At 26.4% G+C, this 23,425-nt stretch overlaps 1 protein-coding gene across 1 annotated transcript; it reads right to left on the bottom strand.

The window, feature by feature from the left end:
- Positions 1 to 410: 410 nt before the first annotated feature.
- On the bottom strand, positions 411 to 14,415 carry LOC129988452 (uncharacterized). The gene is made up of 8 exons (XM_056096683.1): positions 13,736 to 14,415; positions 13,160 to 13,265; positions 10,374 to 10,444; positions 6,107 to 6,243; positions 5,915 to 6,017; positions 3,650 to 3,817; positions 2,227 to 2,371; positions 411 to 570 (listed from the first exon to the last, which is right to left on the bottom strand). The coding sequence occupies exons 4-8, from the start codon at positions 6,175 to 6,177 to the stop codon at positions 512 to 514; spliced, it is 546 nt and encodes a 181-aa protein (XP_055952658.1). The 5' UTR covers positions 6,178 to 6,243; positions 10,374 to 10,444; positions 13,160 to 13,265; positions 13,736 to 14,415; the 3' UTR covers positions 411 to 511.
- Positions 14,416 to 23,425: the final 9,010 nt, after the last annotated feature.

A 23,425-nucleotide genomic window follows, 5' to 3' on the forward strand; every position in this document is an offset into this window, starting at 1 on the left:
ACAGAATTTGTTTTATTTTCAAAAACAGGAAAAAGCTCACTCTCTAAAATCACCATGCAGAAATCCCACGGTTTCAGGACAGCAAATATTTAAGTTTCATTTTAGATTCAAAACTAACACAAAAACCTCACAGAAAAGTATATGATCCAAAATTCCAAGATAACTGCAGAAGACCCCCTCCCCCCTTGTTTCTTGGAATTCTAAATTAAAATTTTTAGAATTTCTATCTTATTTTAACTCAGATATTCATTGCATTTTTTTTTTAGAATACTGCGTCCGCTTTTCCATAAGTGCAATTAATATAGAATAAAGAACCCAAATTATGGAGTTATTAATTTAGGTATGTGCATATACATTGTACCTAGCTTAAATTTCTGCAATAAAAAGTTTCACTGATGCAGGATGGAAAAACAACTAAATTTAATAATTTACAAGTGGTCTGTACAATACAAAAGTTACACAATGTATGATAAAATTAACAAAATTACAAATACATGACAGTAAAAGTAACTCATTTTCTTAAAACATCTCTTCTTTTCTGGTGAGGTTCATTACTGGAGGCAGGTGATCCTGCAAAAATGATAATCATTATTAGTGAAGCAGAATAAAGCAATGATAAATATATTTACTCTATCTTTTAGCAATAATTAGACACTAGACATTCTTTCTTTATTATATACATCATATCTGGATTGTTATGTGTAAAATTCTCCCAATGCAATTTCTTGGCATTTAACCTCTTAATTGATTTGCTCATATGCTATGCATTTATCTCATTTTTACATCTTTGAACATTAACCTATTCATAAATATTATACCATACAAAAATTACATAAAACAGATAAAATTTCAACTATCTTATATGAATTTTTATTTTAATTAAAATGACAAAACAGCCTTGAATTAGTATAAAAAATAAGCCAGTTAAGGGGTAAAATGTTTATCACAAGAGTTATCCATGTAAAAAACTTTGAAGAGAAAATTTCAGAAATAAATATGTATAATCACACTCTATTTGAAAACAAAATAATTTCTTTCAATTTGTAATTATTTTTTCAAGCTTTTTATGCATTGTAAGATTTTGTTTATATAGACAAATAAAAATTCTTATTGTGATCTGATAGCCACATCTATTTTTAATAAAAGAAATACATTTGACGACCAATTAACATAATTCAGTCAAATTTTTATTCACAATACATGTTTTTTTTTTTTTTTTTTACAGAAAAAAAAGGTATTTTATTAATTTGTTTTAGAAATTCCAAAAATAATTAGGCAGTATCTTACTACTTCCACTTAATAATAACATATGTAAGTCTTTAATTTTCATCAGGTTCCTTCATCTAACTCTATTTGTGGGGAATTAAAGAATCTAACTACTGTCTGTAACTCTTCCATTGCATGTGATAATACAATTGTTATCAGAATGTGTGCATATTAACCCAAACATAAAAATGTTTTTACAATATTATTAATTGTCTGACTGTTCCAAACTGTTAGAAACCATACAATTCGAAACTTTAAATGCATTTTTAAAGTTGCAGCTATAGAGAAATTAGATATGCCTGATTTAATATGCTTAGTCTTAATTATACAACTGAAAAAGGTTTCTCCAAAAAGAAAAAAAAGTTTTGAAATATAGTTAAAAGTACATTAAGCATTAAAAAAACTTAGATATTTATAACTTCATAAATTTGGCAAAGTTACAGGATGTATATATTATGTGTTGTTGCATTTATACAAATTATAACAAAAAACAAACAAACAGAGTTTACTGGAAACAATGACAAATTTATTCAATGCTTATAGTTTCATACAAATCATGAAGAATGTTGAAATTAGAATAGAATGCTGAAATTATAACTTAAAACTAATTCAAGTACAATTTTTTGCTTCTGATTAAGATACAAAAAATGAAGAAAAATTACTGTTTTTTAATATATTTTTTTCTATTTGAAATAATTTTTTTAAAGTCAAAATAGATAGCTCTCTCATTTTATTAATCTGCAGCATTTTTTATGACATAAATAAAGCAACAAATTAATCATTTAAATAATTTATTTTCCTTCACAATAAAAAAATTAACATAAAAAATTAAAAAACATTAATTAATATAAATTGAATAAGTATTAATATAAACTGAAAATGGGATTCATTTCAATATTTACAGTTATTTTATATATTTATTCATAAATATCTTGGAAGGAAAAGAATATGCAAACTTACTGAAAATCAGACTATTCCCAGTATAATAACCGGCATCATCCTTAGGACCCGTCATACATAACAATTGTATACCAGCAATGGTCTGGAATCCAATATGATTATTTATAAGAGATGTATATAAATTTGGTTCAATTTTTGCCAAACCCTAAAAAGAAAAATGCAAATTTTAATACAAATATATATATATATGCAGAAAGTAATATTAAGAACTGTAAACTTGTTTCAAGGATAGTAATTAATTAAAATATTAAGTTAATTTCGATTGCAAGAGAAGGCAATGTCAATTGTCAAATCAGATCTACTTGAATTTTAACATCCAATAAGAGAAGCTCACATGCGTATGACATCACGGCGCCTAAAAGTCTTTTAACAGAATGACACTCAATTCTTTCGTTGGGAAGAGATGTGTGAGGGTAAAACTGTTTTTCTACTTCGTTAAAAAAAAAAAAAAAAAAAAAAAGGAAGTAAACCCTTTTTAGGCTTTAACCATGTTTGGCATCCTCATCTCACAGGTGAACCATGCTCTTTATTTAAACTGTCTAATCCCCTTTAAGTAAATTGTCTATTATTGTAAATATTAAAATGTTTAATTCTATGGAATCTTAATAAATTAATTGTTTAATTTGGTATTATTATTCTTCTTTCAAAATTCACTTTACCCTTAGACACCATCCTATATATTTTATTATATAATATTATAATTATATATAGATATAGTGATATTAAATGAGCTTATATAAGTTTAATATTAAATAATGTTTAAAACAATTAATGTGCTTCTTCCTAAAAAATTTATTCACAGTTTCAAATGAACTCTATATTGAGAAAAAGGGGGACTGCAGTTTAATTAATAACTTTCAATAAAATATACATTTTTTTTAAGTTTTCAACATTAAAAGTGAAAAACTGTAAGATGACAAAAACATCATTATAAAACAATTCTGTAACAGATAAAAAAGGGGGAGGAAGCTTTTTTTAAAAAGTAAAAATTAAGTATATCTGTGTGTGTGTGTTTTTCAATTTAAACTGTAACATGAGGACAGAATATTTTCAGATAAATCCTCTCTTACTTAATAAAAATTAAAATATTTAGGCTAAAAAAAAATTTTTATAAAAAAAATTTTTATTAAAACATTTACATAATTATCATTTTTAAAGAAAGATCAATGTATTACTTCTAATGTTTAAAAAAGAAATGACAAAATAAATCTATAATAAATCAAAATATTATTTCAAAAAATTAATGTGATGAAATTAAAATCTTATTAGCATGAATATATAAGAGACAGAACAATATAGCATAGCAAAGAACAAAATACTATCAAGAACATTCTAGTACAATGCAAATGCAAGCAAAACACATTTAAGATCACTTTATTTAAAAAAAATGTTTAATTTCAAATTATTTCAATACAAATTTTACTTTTTGTTCCCACAAAGAGAAATTGGTTTTGGCAATAGTCAAATGAGGGTTAAAAGGCCTTGAATCCGTAGAAAAAATGTTGGCCTCAGCAAAATGTTTTTTAACACATTCTGCTAAAGCACAAAGCCTCCCATACTGCCAATCCTTTTTTATTTTTGCAAACAGAACCTAGAAATACAGTAAAAAAAATAAAATCATCTTTTAGAATAAAAACATATAGCTAAAATATCATAACAAAAAATATAAAATTTGGGTTTATATTTTCTTCAAAATAAATGGTACCATGGGAAACCATAGTGTACCATGGATACTTAATCCGAATTTGCCAGGAATATAGTTTAAAAATAACAGATGTGTTACAAAAATAACAAAATACAAATTCAGATGTATAACTGTAATATGTATATTATTTCATTTTTAGAATTTTAATATATATTCATGCATAAATTAAATATTCGACAAATATTTTTCCAACAATAAATATGAATTAAAATAAATGCATTATGAAATTTTAACTTTCATTAATAATTGAATTGAAGCCTTTAATTTTTTTAATCAAATTTATATTAGTGCAAAATTACAAAGATTTTTCTGAAATTCTTATATTGAATTCAAATAGTTTGTCTCATGTGTATAAGATTTACAACCCTCATTAGTTAATTATTATATTTGAGATGTTGTTAAGAGCATAGCAGTTTATATACACAGACCTGCTTTCTAGTAATGAAATAAGATATAAATTTAAAAAGAATGATCAATATAGATTTTTATTATTAATAGTCATAATTTACTTATATGTGAATCCTATTAAAGCTAAATTTCTAGATAATGCTCCTTTATTAAAAAATACACATAAATATAATTTATGTCGCTTCTTGAAAAAAATTTACAATTGTTTTGATGAATGAGGCAAAATAATTTTCTTCAAAGCTAACTAAAATGATAAGTGAAAGCATCTATAGTCCATGACGAACCATACAAAGAAAAGCAGAAATAATTCAATCACAGGCGAACTATGTAGTATGCATTTCTAACTTCTTAAGAACTTCTTTAAAATAAATTACTCTTGTTTTAAACACAAAATTTCATGAAACAGAATATTAATTATTTGTGTTTAAAATGAAATGCATTAAAATATATCAATTACTTTTAAAAACATTAGAATCATATTCACAACTCTTAAAAACCATAAGGATACAACTCATGGTTGTCTGAGCACATTTAGTCACCATCTCTCCTCAGCAGTTTATCAATGATGTTACATTTTTTAATGCATGTCAACTTTTAAAACCCAGCAAAATAATGGGTTTCTTTTTGGTTGAAAGTTATCATAATTTTAGAGAAAACATATCATCCATGTGATAGAACACAAACTTCTTTTTAATCATGCAATTTAAAGTTAACATAAATGTCTACCAATATCTATAATGTTTACTGTTTTGAAGACTCAAGGTTTGTCTTGCCCCATGACTACAATTTCACAATTTGTCAATATTTGATTGGTAATTTCTTTTAAAGTAAGCTAATGTGCAAGCTTAAAATCAAGTGGTCCAGGATTTTTTTTTTTTTTTTTAATAAAGTTGCAGCTAAAAGCTTTCCAAAAGATCATTGAATTTACAAATTAAGCATGCTAAAATCTCATTTTGATTTGATGAAAAAACCTTAAAAATTTCCGCCAACATCAAATATTTAATTCAAAATTTAGTTCTTTAATCTATAAATTAAAAAAAGAATTTTATCATTTAAACAGATATAATTATAAAGCTATTGTTATGAAACTTTATTTAATTTTCAGGTTACTACATTTAAAAATATATATATAAATATTTAAATATTTATGAAACCAAGTTTTATAATAATAAACCATGAAAGTAATGGAGTTTAAACAATGAATATGAAAATATGCAAAATTACTAATGAATGTTATGACATTTGAGTGACGATATTTTGCTTTAACTTTCAAATAGCATGCAAATAATATAAACTGTAATATTTATATAGGCATTATTATTCCAATATTTAGATCACTTTCTGACAAATGATAAAATTTTATATAATAAGAATTAGTTGCTGCAATGTTGTAAGATTGGAGAGCATTTAATATTTTTAACATTTAATGACTGAATTCAAACAATCACTGACATGTCTTTAGCATCTATTTAAAAAGAAGAAGAAAAAAAAAAAGATTAAAATAAAAACTGGAACAAAGTACTACAATTAAATAAATATATCTTAACATAAAATTTCCGGTTTAAAGAAACTTACACGATCACTGAAATGTCCCAAACCAGAAAATTCTAGTTGTAATGGGTCCTTGTGTATTATTTCATTGCATTCATCATAAACATTATGGAGTGCCTTCAAGGCCCTGAAAATTGATTAAAAAAACATATAAACCTCAAGCAGAGTAACATTAAATTAAAATATATGCTATCTTTACTAAAATTTTAATACTACCTTTCATGAGTATCCCCATTATTTATATTCATCACCATCAAAGTGATGTGTAAGGTAGGTATTGCATTCATACATTCATGAAGACGCCTGTCCTGTTGTACAATGTAACGCTGCACTCTCTTTATGTTTTCTTGGACCTTTAGAAAAATTTAAATAAAATTTAATAAAAAATTATAAAGCATAGAAAATGAGCAAAATGTTTTAAGTAGCATTTATTTTCTGAATTAAATATTTCAAAAACTGAGTAACTCTATTTCAAATTTTATTTTATTAATTAAATTTTTACACTAGTGAGCCCAGAGCCAGCCTTCTTTATAAAGGGGCCCTGAGTCAAGAAACCATTTGGGGTCCTAAATTTTTTAGTAAAGCAAAAAAAAAAAAAAAAAAATTACAAATGCGAACAGATATTTTTTTTTTTGTGTGTTTATTTAATGTGTGATTTTATTTTTGCTATTAATTACTTCAGAGAAATTAGATTTTTTTTGCAATTTCTTTTTCGCTGCTTAATACAACAAGTGCATTTAAGTGTTCTGCATGCATGCTTGACCAAAGACAATTCTTTAATGATTTTAATTTGCTGAAAGAATGCTCAGCACTTGCTATAGTAAATGGCAAACTAATGAAAAGTTTTAACACAGTTAATATAATTCAATTTAATTATTTTTAGAATGTACTGCAGAATGTTTTGTGCATTAGTTACATCCCTTTTATTTAATTATTATCCCATTATCAAATTCCATAGCAAACCAATTTCTTGAATTAGACATTTACAACACTGTTATAAAACTTCACAAAGTTTTTGGAATATTGTTGTAATTTCTATCTTTTTCTAGTTTTCTAGCTGTTTGATTTCTATTTTTTTCTATTTTTTTTTTGTATCAGTGATTTATTTGAAACACTTTCAAATCTATTTTGTATTTGTACAATAGCAATTACAGTGCTAAAAATAACATCTATCCTCTACCGGGTTTGCTACTGCTATTTTGGAATATAATCTTTTTCAAATTCATTTTTCAAAAAAATGTTCCAAAATATTCAAATTGCGTGCTATCTAAATCTATCTTCATCTAAAACTGTGTTAAATTTTAGATTTCAATTTTAATTTTATTGACCAAATTAAATTACATCAATGAAGAATAATTGTTTTTGCTTGAAATAATTTATTGATAGTGTTATAGTCTATGTAATTTCTGTAGGCATTTCAAAGACACTCGATTTCCACACTCTTCACTTTTTCTCCTTCTCCACTGCCATGGCTTCGACAAAGCTTGTTTTTTCTCCATGCCAGTATGTTTCAGTAAGGACGTTAAGTTGGCAGTGAAAGCATACAATTTTATTCAATCGTTGAATCTGAGATATTTTCTTAAGTAAATAAAACAAACAATAATAATTTTTCAAAAAACATGTTAATACTAATTTTAAATTTGTCCTAAATCTATACACGAAAGAAAGTTCAAAATAAAATATATTACTTTATATTTTATTCCTTCTCTTTTTTAATTTCTTTATTCCTCCTCCTGATTTTCTTACCAACAGAACAGATTCATATAGGTTGGATCTTTATCATAATCAAAACCAAAATTACAATAGCAAATATTTAAATATTAGGCCATAAGATAAGACTATTTCACAGCTATGTAAGCATGGTTTCTGAAATTCCTTTTTCTCTAAAAAGCATTAGCTGGTTGCATTTAAGAATAAGTTTTTTTTTTTTTTTTTTAATACTGCATCTAGACATGCTTTCAATTTATAAAATTTGATTAAATAAAGTAGGCAATTGTAATCCATCATGATTTCAAGTGTTAATTAGTATAATTTTTCTTTTATTTTCATCTATACATAAAAAATTTTCCATTTATATCTAGAAAATTTGCAGATATATGCTTAGTTTTAACTTTCGAAGGACTGGCCACAAATTTGGAAGAAAGCATTTATTTTAGAATGCAATCAGTGCATCATCCAATCATTATGACTCCAAAAAAATTTGATAATCGTGCATTAGATTTCTTTTTGTTGTTAATTTATATAGTTGTATCACTAAAACAAGAATTTGAAGCCAAAACTTGTCTTGCTGTATAGCCTAAAAATTCAATTCCCTATGTATTAGATGTCCTATTTTAGCTAAGATATAATTTTCAAATTTCATTAAGTGAAAATGTCCTCTTTATACATCTGTCTTCTTTATTTTTTTTGCAAAATATAATTATCTATTAGACATCATAATGTCAATGTTTGGAAGAGACAAATTCTTAGTGAGAACTTATCAGTTTTACCGTGAGAAAAAAAGGTGAATATTTTAAGGAAAAGGACCCTTAATCATAAATCATTCTCTTATCAATGCGAGAAATGTGCATTCTCTATAGCCCCTCTAGATGCACACCAAGTTTTCCTGTCAACGAAAGTTAAATCCCAGTAAACCTACAGTGCGAGCGTAAATAAATCCACAATCCCGAAAAAACTATAACGAACTTGAACAAAGTATAAAGCAGAAAGCTATCAAACAGCTGCATAAATATAAAAGAGTGACACTGTTGTCTGCCCCAGTATTGTGAGGCAGACAACCAGTAACAAGGTAGAAAATGTGACCTTGAACCGCCTACAGAAAATATGCAAACTATAATTTTGGACAATATTGTAACCCATACTATTAAACATAAGATAAATGGCATTTCTTGTATTAAATCCAATATACCTTTTCCTTCGGATACCACTGTAGTATCGTTATTTGCATCAATAAATTCTTCTAGGGCATTACAAATTTGTATAAACTGTGTATACACTGCTTTAACCAAATCTATTTTGCCTTCCCAATGAGTGCCATATAATGTTTTAAGAGTAATATTTAAATGATTTTGTAAAATTTCTCATATTTTTGTACATGCAGAAAATAAGCAATATAAATGTTACAATATCAAAAAAAAATTATATTCTGCTGAAAGCGGAATCACAAACTAATAAATTAAAAGAATGTGCTATGCAAGGTACAAAAATTGCATGAAGGTTTAGAGCAATTATTCTAGATTGTACACCTTTATATTTCCCTTTCGTGTTGCTAACATTGCAGTATGTCTGTCCTCTACACCTCATTCTTCTATAATATCTAAATCAAACTCACTTAATCTTTTCAATGGAATTTTTGCTTCTATCAAAGTGTATCAAAGTACATCAATATTTGAATGAATATCTACCCCATCGCTGGATTAGCTGTTTTGAATCAAGACATATTCACTGCTTTATTGGCCATTTAGATTCTCAGATTTATTAGATTAGGATGTTTTTCTATTGGGTTCCACTATAGACAAAATCTTTGTGTCTTCACTTCCCAGGATTTAAATAATCGAAGCAGTGGCTACTGATGTGTTGTACTCATCAACAGGGGATCATAGGAATGAAAAGAACTGGAATACTGCACTGACATTGCTATGCACATATAAAACAGTTATAGAAATTCGAATAACTGTTGTTCCACATTAAATTTGTTTTATCAACATAAATTAATTTTAGCATTCACAGATGTTTTATTTTTATCCAATGCAATATGAATCACCCTGTATATGCACTTATTATCCAACATCTTATAATCCATTGAAACTCAGCACAATATTTTTGGGAAAAAATGGTCATTCTATCAAGTTTTCTTTTTTTTTTTTAAATTACATAATGCATATGAATTATAAAATTATGAAGAGAAGCTCTGAAACTTGTATTATACTGAGTTTATTCAAACATAGTGTATTTCTCAAGACACTGACATACATATTTAATAAGTGACTTGAATAAAAAAAAAAGTAATCAAATGAATAATTAAAATTTATAAAGGTAGAACTCATAATTAAATAAAAATTAAGAACTGATATAAAGATAAGGAACTTTTAGGAAATTAGGAATGTTAAGGAAAGTTTTAATGCAAGAGTCAAACTACCAAAAATATAAAAACAAATAAAAAAAAAACTAAAACAACTATTTCAAACAATAAAAAAATACAGTGCATGATCAAATGACACCATCATGTTGAACAAAGAATCAGAAAAACCACATTTTCAAAAATAGCATGATGACCATCACACAAATGAAAAAAAAAAAATTACTTGCAGCATAATCAGCAATATATGATAAAAGAATTTAAATCTAAACAGTAAAAAACATTTACAGATAACCAAATTGAAATTACAAATTTATAATGATAATTTTTAAATTGGATTAAGTAATGTATCTTTTAAAAGAAAATGACATATTTTTAAATGTTACTCAAATAATATTGTCATACTCTATGATTTGTTATCTGCACAGCAACAAAATAATTGGGTCTCTGTCTCCATTTGTTAAAAGGTAGATTCTCTGAAAAAAAAAGTTTTATGCATGAAAATGCGTGAAATCATGCTTAAAATCAAACACAGGAAATACTTAAATCATAAATAATTTGTTTAAAAGGCTAAATGCAATTATGATAATTTTTTTTATAAATAAGACAGAGAGGAAGCTTATGAAAAGAAGTGTATATTCAATCATGATCAATTCCTTATTTATTACATTAATTACCGTTATTAGATATTTTTTAGTAAATTCTAACAACTATATGTTCTGAATAGTACTGTTCTTTCATAATGTTAATTTGATAATCAGTTTTTTTTGGTAAAGCAAGACATTTCTTTGTTTTGAGCAATGCATATCATCACTGTTATATCAAAATATCACACATTGAATTAGCCAAAATATTTTATTGACACACATAAATTAGTTACATTGGTTTTGGAATTACAATATGTGAAATTGTATGTTATTCCAAAATACAATATGCTGTTAATAGTTGCAGCTGTTGTATCAAAAAAATTCTTGGTATGTTTTGATAACTGCGATCTATATGATATTCTGCTATAACAGTGTCAACATTGCATTCAAGGATAGCTTATGCTAATCAATCAATACAGGCATCAATATCAGTATCGGCAATCAATCAATATGGGCATCAATCAAACGGGCATGCCGACAGTCAAAGTTTTACACTGTCTAATGATAATATTTGCACAGCTTGATGTAGAAATTATCATTAGGTAATGTAATCAAGAATTTAAAATAATTTTCTCTGTTTTACTATTTTCCTAATCCTTGAGCAAGGCTGGAATAACAATTGATACCATCATGACTGAATATTAAATGAAAAAGAAAAATCATTGTACGTCAAAAGTTAAAATAAGTACATATAGAGGGATAAGAATAATGTTATCTATGAGTATCAATGATAATTACTTAAAATAATATATTTTCTTCTGGTTTTAATTCAAATGAAAGTCAGTAGCTTTTTCTATGTATGACAATCAAATCGTACAAAAGTGTACATGGCTGATAAACAGTCAAAATTCCCTTTGATAAATTTTATCGAAAATTGGATACAGATTCACAATATTACTTCCTACTAAACTGCATTTCTCAAACTATAACAATAGCTTTGGAAGCTCCAAAAACATGGATATTCCACAAAATTCGAATAAAATAATTTTTGAATAAAAATGTTAACAATTACAATATTTTTCTTTGCATAGTACAAAACTGAGAAAGAAAGAAAAGCAATTTATGTTATTACATCTATGCATAAGTAAGCGATGGTGTTTTCCCCCTCCTAAGTCAAAGCTTTCTTTTCATGATCTTAAATAGAATGATACAAACAAAATAATGTTGAACCTTCTTTCCAACATTTCTAAGTAAAAACTGCCAAACAAATCATTCTGAATATTAAAAAATACACATTGCTGTAAATACATTTGAAAGATTTGTTTATTTATTATTTCTTCAATTTTCTTCATCATTTATAATAATAATAATAAAAAGATTTTAGTTGTTTGAAAATGTACATGCTTGATCAGAAGGAATTGTGATAAAAGGAATTGAGGAACAGTACTCAGAAAAAAAGAAATCTTCTTTGGTAAAAAAAAAGACATTAAATAGGAAAAACTATTTTTAAATAAGTCCCTCTTCCCCTTGTTTTTTAGCTGAAGATGACAGATAGAAATTAATATGGGTTTAGATATAATGTGCAAAACCCAATAAATATGCAATTAAATTCATATGTTAAAAAAAGATGAGGGTGCTGCAGTTCCTAATTTACTCTAAACATATATCCGTTTAAATAAATAATTATATGTAAGAACATTCAAAAATTTTCTTTTCTTCTTTCTTTACTTAAAACATTTCTAGGTTGTAAATGTTTATTAAAAGAAATTGAGTATTTATATTTATCAAATGCTCTAGTAGATTATTTACATAAAAAATGTATCTTGTTTATTATCTCAATCATGTATTGAACCCTGAATAAATCAGAAGATTCATCATTATGAAAAACTTCTCTAGATCAAGAAGATCAAATTTTGCCAATATCAGTGCAAAAACACCAAAATATTTTTTTTTAATCTAACATCATGTATATAATTATATCTATAACAGGCTTAACTAAAAGGAGCCCTCCTGCTTTAGAAATAAAAGTCGACAAAAATGAAATAACAGGTTCTACATAAATTAAACTTAATTATGAATTGGAAAAAAATACTTGTATTCAATTATACATAAGAGAGATCACATTAACCCTCATAATTTGCAATATAAAATGTAATTTGGATATAATCTAATAAACAGCGTGAAAATTCTATATAGTAAAAAGATTATGTGGATTGCAAGCAGGATGAGATAAATTAATTTAGGCTAAAACTTTACAATAAATAAACAGACTAATTTTAAATAAATTAATAGACTAAAAATTTAGAACCATTTTCTGCATTCAGTTACATATATGTCAACAAAAGATTATACATTTCAATTCTACAATAATTTTACTTGTAAGAATTTATCAATACTAATATTTTTTTTTCTTTTGACCTAATGATCAAAATTTATTTATATTATTTTATTGAAATATCTAAATTGCCTGTTTAAGACTACAGAATTATAATAAGTCAAATTCCAGTTTTATAAGATCTTCAACTGGAGATACTTTATTTAATTCAGTTTGTCATTTTCTAAAAGAGAAAGGACTGTTAATGTATATATAAAGAAAAGAAATACCTTATTTCTTCAGTAGAAAACTGCAAACAATAGGCATGCAGGACTTTGTTTGCAAAACTCAGAATGTAGAATATATATAAAGTGAAGCAAGAAAGGTGGTCACAACCTACAAAATTCATGATTTTTTAAATTTGAAAGAGAAAAAGGATAAAATATCAGAATGAAAATTAGTATTTTTTTATTAAAAATGATAGAGTCAGAAAAGATATCTTGCAAGAATGCAAATGGTACAAACAGCAAAAAGTAATTTAAAATAGATCCAAGTGTACAGATATTATAAATAATTAAATTACTATTAAGTTACTTTAAAATAGTTTCACTAATTATTTATAAATATTATAACTGAAATCAAGAAAATGGAAATCATTAAATTAGGATTAACAAAATAGAACAAAACTGAAAAAATAACCAAGTCAGAAATATAAATGTGTAACACATTATCCCCAACAAAAAAATTTGATTATTTAATGTCAATCACAGCGAATCATTAATCCTATTACTAGCAAGCCTCTGAAATTACAAACATTAATTATAATTAAAAACACAATTTAAAAATGAGAACAAATATTTACCTACCTTTACATTTATTTAAAAATCTGCAGTTTTCATATCTGTCAGATTTTTGATTATTAAAATTTGAACTTCTCTCAAATTTATTCATCGTTTATTTTCAAGATGTAATCTTTTTAAAAATGTCCAAAAGTTTTGGAATTAAAATATACTTAGCAAGGACGTTGCAAGCTATGATACGAATACGTGAGCACAAGAATGAGATATGATTCGGTATCTGACCCACGTGGGTCACAATCGGTACCGAGGGTTGAAACGAGGGGTTGTTAAGATCTCTCCAAACCAGAACCCCTTGTCTGTGACTCCATTTGTCGAGTCATTCATTTTGATCAGAGAAGGGTTGTTTGAAATAACTTGAGAGCACATATGAAGCTTATAATAAAAATAATAACAGATTTTCCGCATATTGGTAATTCGATTGATAAAGAATTTATATTCATTAAAATTTAAAATTATAGAACTTTTTTGTCAATGCTTCATTAGTTGTGAAAATTAAAGCTGAAAATTTCAGTTTTCAAGTTTTCCGTCTTATAATTTATCTACAGTGCCACAGCATTTATAATGATACAGAAAGTAGCACAAATTAATTATGAAAAAAAAATACAGAGCTACATTTAAAAGTAAATGCGAGAAAACAAAAGTTACAGGAATTTGTTCGAATTTTAAGTTTAGTTTTAAAAAATGTGGCAATATTTGTTGATGAAGTGAGCTGCTTATTTGGTTTTGCCTCTAATGATCAAGAAATATTTTAAGATCCAAAAAATGGATGAAATTGAAGAAAAAAGGTTTTTAAAAATATTAAAATGGTTGAAAAATAAACAAAAAAGACGATATTTTTCGTTTATTGGAAATTTAAAAAAGTCCCCAAATATAAATTTTGCAAAATTTTTCTCAGAACCTTATCAAACTGATTGTTATCAATTATAATATTGTAGACAGTTCCGGTTTATTAATGTAAAGAATCTTTCTTTATTGAGTATTTGGTTCGGTTTTAAGCCGGAGCGCTTCTACTTAAAATGGGTGTTAAAAAAATCATCAAGGACATGAACATTTTGTACCAATACAGTGACTAGAGAGGCATTATCCACGAACAAATATTTTTGCAATTGTTATTTTTAAATATTTGTTCCAAATCAATATTATTTTAATCACACTTTTAATCAAAATTATTAATTAGTATTAATATAATTTTTAATTAAAATTAATATTTCATTTCTTAATTTAAGTAACGTGGAAGTGACTTAATTTATATATTTGAGCTAAAAGAACGGGTTTTTACTCCCGGTAGTAAGTCTATTGGCACGCTGCCAAAAGTGACGGAGTTGTCCTACCGAGGTTATAAAAGGAAATCGCAGTTTGTTATCGTTATCATAACGTGTTAATCATGAACGAGCCTCCCGGTAGGAAAACTATCCAGACCGGTGACGAAGTTGTCCGTGTCAATCATCCTGGAGGAGGCGTGGCTATGCTTGAGGGTTCGTATAATAAGTAAAAGTGACGAAGTTGTCCTCTTTTCTGCACATGCGTAGGGATTGAGGGTTCGTATATATCTTTATAAAAAGTAAAAAAAGGTCACTTCTTAAGTAGACAATACTTATTTTCACAAAACAAAAAAAAAAAAAAAAAAAAACGGAGATCGAGATGAAGCTAAATGTAGTTAAGCCAAATGGATGAGTGATATTATTGTGAATTTAATGAGGACTTTTTTTTTCTTTTAAAAAAGAATAATTGGAAAGTCAGAATAAATTGAAATTTTATACGTTGGGCAGAAGATTTCGATGATTTAATTCGAGATAAAAATTTTGATGCTCAGTTTTTTCCAATTTAATTTATAATCATGTGATTAATTCAAACAATAAAATAACTCATAGTTAATTCATTTTAACTATTTAATGAAACAAAAAATAAATTCCTTAAATGTATAATTTCTTTAAAAAAATTAATGAATAACACATGCAAAAAAAAAAGGCATAGATCGTCAAAGAAACAATTGAATGTCGACTTTTAATCAAAAATATCTAATATTTTTAACATCTACTTTGATAAAGCTTTATCTATTAAATTATTTATAGTCAAGAAACAAAGTTTTTAAAACTAAAAATTTCAGCAAACTCCATTAGTTTAGAACAATATCTTTCGATGACAATAAATTAATATTTTTGATTATACTAATAATCATATGTATTATTTCAATACTTGTTTTGTAACTGACTCTTTAAAAAGAAACATCAAACATTTTCATTTATTAATTACTGATTGTTACAATATTTGTTTAAAATAACGCTGAAACTGAAGGTAAAAATATGAAAATGTAACCTGCAACATATTTTAAAATTCTCCAAATAAATAAATATTTTAAGATATTCTATTTTTCCAATAATTTTTAAAAACCAAGTTTTTGCTTCCGAAATATAAAAAATGTATTTCGGAATTACCCCAAAATTAGGACATTTACATTTGTGACTTTTTTGAGGACGGGGATGGGGTAGTTACTAAGGAAACATTACAATGTCTTTCAGATAATCGGGTAAAAAGTAATTTTAAAGTAAAGGTAAAAGTATGGAAAGTTTGTAATACAATCTGAGTATTGGACTTAAGAATACTAGTAAACTATATAGACAGGGCCCTGTCTAGTAAAAAACATTCTTTTAAATTAAATCTTATTTTGAAATTAAATAAGCCAGCTGGAGTGATCTTCCCAAAACTTCATCGTTATGCTATAATAAGGGCGTCATCTCTTTCCCTATTCCCACATAAAATTGCGGATCTTGGATAAAGGCTTGTATTTTTATTATAACATTCGCAAAGAACGGTTATGAAATATAAATCTTTGGCTTAAATTTAGTGTTTTTACTGAATCTATCGAGTGATTTTCGACGGTTTTTTTAGATGGATTACTCCATAGCATGCTGTTAATAGAAACCGAAAACTAAACTTGGGTTTGAGACGAATTTTTTCCAAAATCCATTGAAAACAAAATTTTATACAAAACTACAATTGTTGTCACAAATTCATAGAGTGCTTGTGAAAATTCTATTTTTAATATATGTAACAACAGACGGTCAACCCCTTGACTGATTTGGTTTCGAATGAGATAGATATCTAAACATAAAATGTTAAATCTATGTACCAAATTTTATCCATCTAGCTCTATTCCTTTTATCATGTTAATTTATATTAGCGCAGCTGGACAGATAGACTATATCTGAATGGATTTCGATCAAAATTTGGTAGAAACCAAATTTTATTTGTCGAGCTCAAAGCACTATTGAGTTATAGCGTTCCAGGACAAACAAACAAACAGTGAAACTTTATACCAATTTTTTTTTCTTTTGTACTCATTGAGGTTTAAAACGAAGACATTCGTCAAAATCTCAAGTCAAATGTTTTAAAGATTATAATACTTTCTCTTTATTTCGTTAATGAGAAAAAAAAATTAATTAAAAAATAAATAAATATTTTATTGTTGTTTTAATGTTCGCTATTTGTTTATTGCTAGTGTTTAAAACCTGATTTCGTAGGATTTTGTTTATGTTTGTGATGTACAAAGAATTATAATTTAGGTACTTTATATAAAACCTTATTATCTAACTCTTAACGCTTTTTTACTTATTATGTTCACCTGTACTCAAGTAGCCCTACAGACTTCCTAAGAATGGATTTCGTTCAAAATTTTAATGAAATATTCAAATTTAGCATAAAATCCATGCACCAAATTTCGTACATGTAGCTCAAATCGTTTTTCAGTTATCATGTTCTAAAAACATGTTTTCAAACTCGGGAAGATCTGAAGATCATACACAGTAATCAAAATAATGACTTTCAATTTACTTAAATTTTATTTTATTTATTTATGTATTTTTTCAAGAATTATAAAATTTGGTGCATGGTTTCTATACTAAATTTATAGATTTCTATCAAATTTTGAACGAAATCCATGCTCAGGAAGTCTGTACGACTATTTGAGTACAGGTGAACACGATAAGTACAAAACGTATAGAAATAGATTATAAGATTTTATAGAAAGCACCTAAAATATAGTTCCATGTCATATTTTAAATAATATCTAAATGCAATAACTAAAATCCAAATAAATGAAATTTGGTAGGTAATTTTGTTACTAAAATTGCAATCCTGTTTTTCTGTTATATTTGGGATTCGGGGTACAATCGGTAGAAGAAACCATTTCTAAAATACATACGCAGTTTGCATAGCTGTATTAAGAAGCACAATGGTCTCATTTACGGGGCTTTGAAAATAAAAGTTTGAATACTCGTGATGTATACGACCTTTATTAAGGTCCATTTTTGTGGTAGGAGGAGGGATGATAGCATCATTATTAGAGAGTATACGGAAAAGTTTCGGGGAGACTATTTCTGTTAACATTAAGTTTAGCTGCGCTTTTTTTTTATTTTGAAGTTAAGACTGCGACTTTAAAAAATATTTTGATTAGTATGAATATTAGAGTGAAAATCGACAAAATTCCTCGAATTACAATAAAATATCTCCATTGATATGATGTGGAAGTTTGAAGAAATCGTAATACTTGAAAACCACTGATAAGACTTTAAATTAATACTTTAAATTGACTTTCATGCAAATATTTGTCTCTTCAGAAAAAAAAAATTCACTTTCCATTTGACAGGTTATGAAAATAAAATTTCCAAAGATGCGAATTTTAATTTTCTCATCTTTGGTTTTTAAAAATTTCAGTCGGTAAACTGGAAGACGTTGAAAAATTTTGTTTATTAAGCAATAAAGTAATAAAAAATACAGCTCTTCCGTCATTTTCCCACCAACTTTATAAAAATAGAGCTAAGAAAATGAAAGAAGATGAGAGAGAATGTAAACAGCATGAGTATTCTAAAGAATTGTCACAAACAATGCTTAGAAAATTTAAAGAATATTCATACTTCTAATTCAAAAACTCAGTGCATGACAATTTATTAAACTTGCTTAGTTATTATTTTGAAAATTTTCTCCTAATTCAAATAAATAGCAATGAATATGTACGAAAATAAATGTATTCAGTATAGTCACTAAGTGCCTGAAAATAAATAAAATGACTGAAGTAATAAAAAGTATTACTATAACATTAAAATCTTGAAAACTGAAGAATTGACTGGAAATAAAATTGATTTTACTGAAAGGTACAGGTGAACACGATAATTTTAAAATAGATAAATAAATTGTGATAGAAAGATTCACACATAAATTATAATTATCTATAATTGTAGATACGTACATATTTAGAACTGAGTCCATCAGGAAATTAACTATCTGTCTATACTTTAACATACATATAAATGCAATAAGTTAAGTCTCAACAATTTAAATAAATTAAATTTGATAGATTATTTTATTACTAAAATTGTAATCCTTTCTTTTTTATGTTATAATTAGAATTCTGGTTTCAATCGTTAGAAGAAATTATCTCCAAAAATGCATATACGGTTCCTCATTACTTTCATAAACGGGCCTCTGAAAATAAAAATCTGAGTTTTCGTGATGTTTATGACTTTTCATGTTATGTTTGGTGTCGATGAAAATTATTCAAGAAAACAGGTTTATATAGGTCGAAAAAATAATTAATGAGTTGATTAACATAGTGTTAGTATCACGGAATTTTTCCATAACGGAAACAGATTTTTCAAAATTTTGAGCCCAATATGAAATTTTCTTATTTTTCTTTTTGTAATGTGTTACATACTTACTTCTGTAAGCCCCGTGTGATACTTTGTGGTGCACGGGGGATTCATAAATGTTCAATAAAAAAAAAAAATATGCCTTTATATATAAGTGAGTGTCAAATTCCATTCCGAAATTTTCAGTAGTTTTTGCGTTATAAATTAACTTTGTTTGCTTAAATTATGTAATAATTAAGCAATAGTTATTCAGCAATAGTTAATATTACAATGTGTTTCCTGCTTTAAAATCTTATATAAAGATTATTTTTAAATTAAAGTTATTTTTCTAAAATTCTTATTTTATTGTAGACTTCATAAATAGGAAATTTTATTTTGCATAAAAAAAGTATTTTTACACAACCCTGTAGTTTTATCCTTTCACAACTATCTTAGTCATAACTTCAGGGTTAAATTTATTAAAATATTTGATGCGTTTAAATTATATGCTTATACTTTACAATACATATATGCACATATGATATTTTGCATTACCAATTTTACCTACAATCTGCTTTAATCCTACGCGCCCCATTCGACCCCATTCGAAAGGCGCCTGATTCAGGCGCTTTGGGACGGTTAAACAAGTTTAAGGGGCGAAAGATATTTGTTGACAAGTGCTCCTTTAAACTCATTTAACCGCTTCAAAGCGCCTGAAGCAGGCGCCTATCGAATGGGGCGATATCGGGCAGTCAGGGCTCATAGGGTGAAATATTTCTTTGGAATCAACATCCAAAAATTTTAACTTGTACATAATAAAAAACAATGAAATATGTAATTAGCTGACATCAAATTATCAATATCAATTAGGTGACATCAAATTATAGGTATCATCAAACCAACATTTATTTAAGTAAAAGGATTCTTGATTCATGGATTCAATAATTTATTTGAAATATTTATACAAAATCTTGTTCCAATTGCATTGTAAAGTGATTAACTCTATCATAAATTCCACTCATTCTTTATAGCAAATATATCAAACTCATATTAAACAAGGTTTATATAGAAGACAAAAAAAAAAAAAAAAAAAAAAAATCTTTCTGGAAATGTTGGCCTATTTCAAAAATGTCATATAAAAGAAGAAAGACAAACTGATATCAATGCTTCCTTCTTTGCACGAGGCATCTTCAACTACCCTCATTCCTATTTCAGGAAATAAGTTGTGAATAGTATTAATTTCAAAATGATACAAGGTGAATATCAGTAATTCTCTATCTGACAGTGAACTTATTTCATGTCAAGTGAAAATAATTGCTCATATCTATATTTACTTCAGAAGAGGGAAATAATTTTATATTTCAAAGTTCAAATCTGTCTGCGAAATATACATTCTATGTCTATGGAAAAAATTTCAAGAAATGAATAAAACTATGATTCCAAGGATTTTAAATCCTGAAACTTGTTCCATATACAACTCTCAGCCTTAAAATGTTTTTTCCCCCTGTATATTTTTGATACCATGCAGTTTCTACTGAACTTAATCTGTTAAAAGAGTTTAATTATGAATTTTAAAAATTACAGTAAAAATGTATTATTTACAATTTTATTATATAGTGTTATGGCTACTGACTGGACCATTAACATATTTAATGTGGCTCAAACTGTTGTTTTGAGGAATAAGATATGCGATAGCTTAAAAATGAATAATTTTTTTCACATTTTCTTCCCTCAAATTTCTAAAAGCATTCAATAATAGAATTAAACTTGTATGATAAATGTATACTTGCATACTTCTAAAAATTCTCATCAAAAATGGTATTCAAAGCAAATAAGATTATTCTAATGATTATCACTACCACAGTTTTTGCCATACACAAAAATTGTTATTAATAATAATGCTCTATATTATTTAATGGTGTTTCTCATTCTGAGTGTTGAAAGAAATTATAAAGTATTGAACATATATACAGGGTGTCCCAAAAAAATATATACACATTTTAGCAGCTGATAACTAAGTTATTTCTTCTTTCTTTACATACTGAACCCATTGAACTGAGTGATGGCAGACAGACTTAAATTTGAAGAAAGGAAATTTATTCTAAAGTGCTACAGGAAGTACGAAAATGCAGTAGAAGTGCAAAGACAATTTAAGAGGGAGTTTAACAAAGAACCACCTACACGAGTTGCCATCACTCGAATTAGAGATAAGTTTGAAGCTGATGGAACTGTTCAGGACGTCCATAAACATGCAACAGTTGTTCAATTGAGGGCAACCATTGAACATGAATGTACGAATATCCCAAGGGAATTGTTCCATCATGTGTGCTATTCCATCGCTTCGCGTTGTCAGCAGTGTCTGGAGCAGAACGGACATCAGTTTGAGAACATGCGATAACAAGACAATAGAATGATATTTGTGGAATCTTTTACATGTTGAAAATTATTCGAATTATAATAAACCCCAAATCTACAATTATTTAAAGTGTGTATACATTTTTTGGGACACCCTGTATATATATGTAATCTCTTTTTTAACGATTTTATTAAAATTTTATCTTATTAATATAAACATTTTTACAATTATTGATAGATGTGTTTATGAGAATATATTTTCTAAAATTAAGTCCCATTTCTGTTATTTGTTAGCATGCATGCAGAAGTTTTCTCTTAATATTTCACCTTTCTTATTTCATGCCATACCACACATATAAATTTAATTACATTATACAGAAATAAAAGAGGAGTAATGATTTTTTGCCAATCTTCCTTGTATACTTCAGGTAGCAAAACATATACTGATATAAATCTTTAAATAAAGAATTTTTTTAGATTTTAAATTTAAAAAAAAGACACCTCACATAATCATAAAAATACACTTCTTTCTTCTTTTTTTTATTGGTTATTTTATAATATATAACTAAGTATCGTTTGATGTAAAGTAAACATTTTTTTTTCATTTAATATATTATATATTTACATACTATCAAAATTATTTTACTGTCAGATAAGGAGGAAGCACAAGATTTATCACTTTTGATCCATTTTAAAAAAAATAATATCCATTAAAATAATAATAAAGATGAATGAATGTGTGTTAACTCTCTACAGCCCACATCATTTGACCTACAGTGTCAAATATGGGATATAATTAAAATTAAGTACAACCAATATCCTGACAAATCAGCCATGTTGGCAAAGACATCTAATAAATAATAAAGTTGATAATTTTAAATTCCAACATGATTTTTTTTATTGGCTACATTTCTATACTAAATTTAGATGAATAAAATCACAGCTTTTGGCATTTATACTTATGTACTTGACTTTACAATGATCAAATTCTGATTATACATTAATATTTAGAGTTCTAAAACATTATCATAAAATCCTATGATTTACAAATTTTTCAGCAAATAAAAATATTAAAAAGTATTTTTATTAATAAAAACTAACATTTTCATTTCAAATCATAAAATCTCAGTTTATATATATATCAGTAAATATTTATATTGCAATCATAAACATTAATAGGTCAAAGAAAACTCCAAAGGCATTGAGCTGACTATAACTATCAAATTAATAAAAGGTATTTTAAGTTACAGAAATCCTTTTCTTGCATTTGTTCTTCTAAAAAATATGTTTCATATTTTATTTCATAGATACATGTTAAGAATGACATTTTCCTAGATTTAGTTTTTTTGTGAGAGTTAACCTATTAATTTCAGCTTTTGTTAACATGCTAGCAAAACATTGAACAATCTTTTTTTTTTCTTCATACAAGCATAATGCATTTTTGCACGTTATATGGCTTGTATGTGTGTGTATGTATGTACACAAACATATTGTTGAAACGCATGCTTAAATTATTTAAAAACTGACTGAAGATTGAAAACAATTATTTTATGTTGTAGTAATATTCAAAGGTTATTGCCAAAAACAAAGACAATAACAACAAAACATCTAGAAATAAGATTAAGAAAGTGAATAAGGCTTTTTTGTGGGCAAGTTGGCTATTAATTAATAAGTTTATAAATAACAAAAAAAAATGTAACAATTTTAATAAAGAATG

The sequence above is a fragment of the Argiope bruennichi genome, chromosome 10 (genome assembly GCF_947563725.1).
Source record: "Argiope bruennichi chromosome 10, qqArgBrue1.1, whole genome shotgun sequence".
Lineage (NCBI taxonomy): Eukaryota > Metazoa > Arthropoda > Arachnida > Araneae > Araneidae > Argiope > Argiope bruennichi.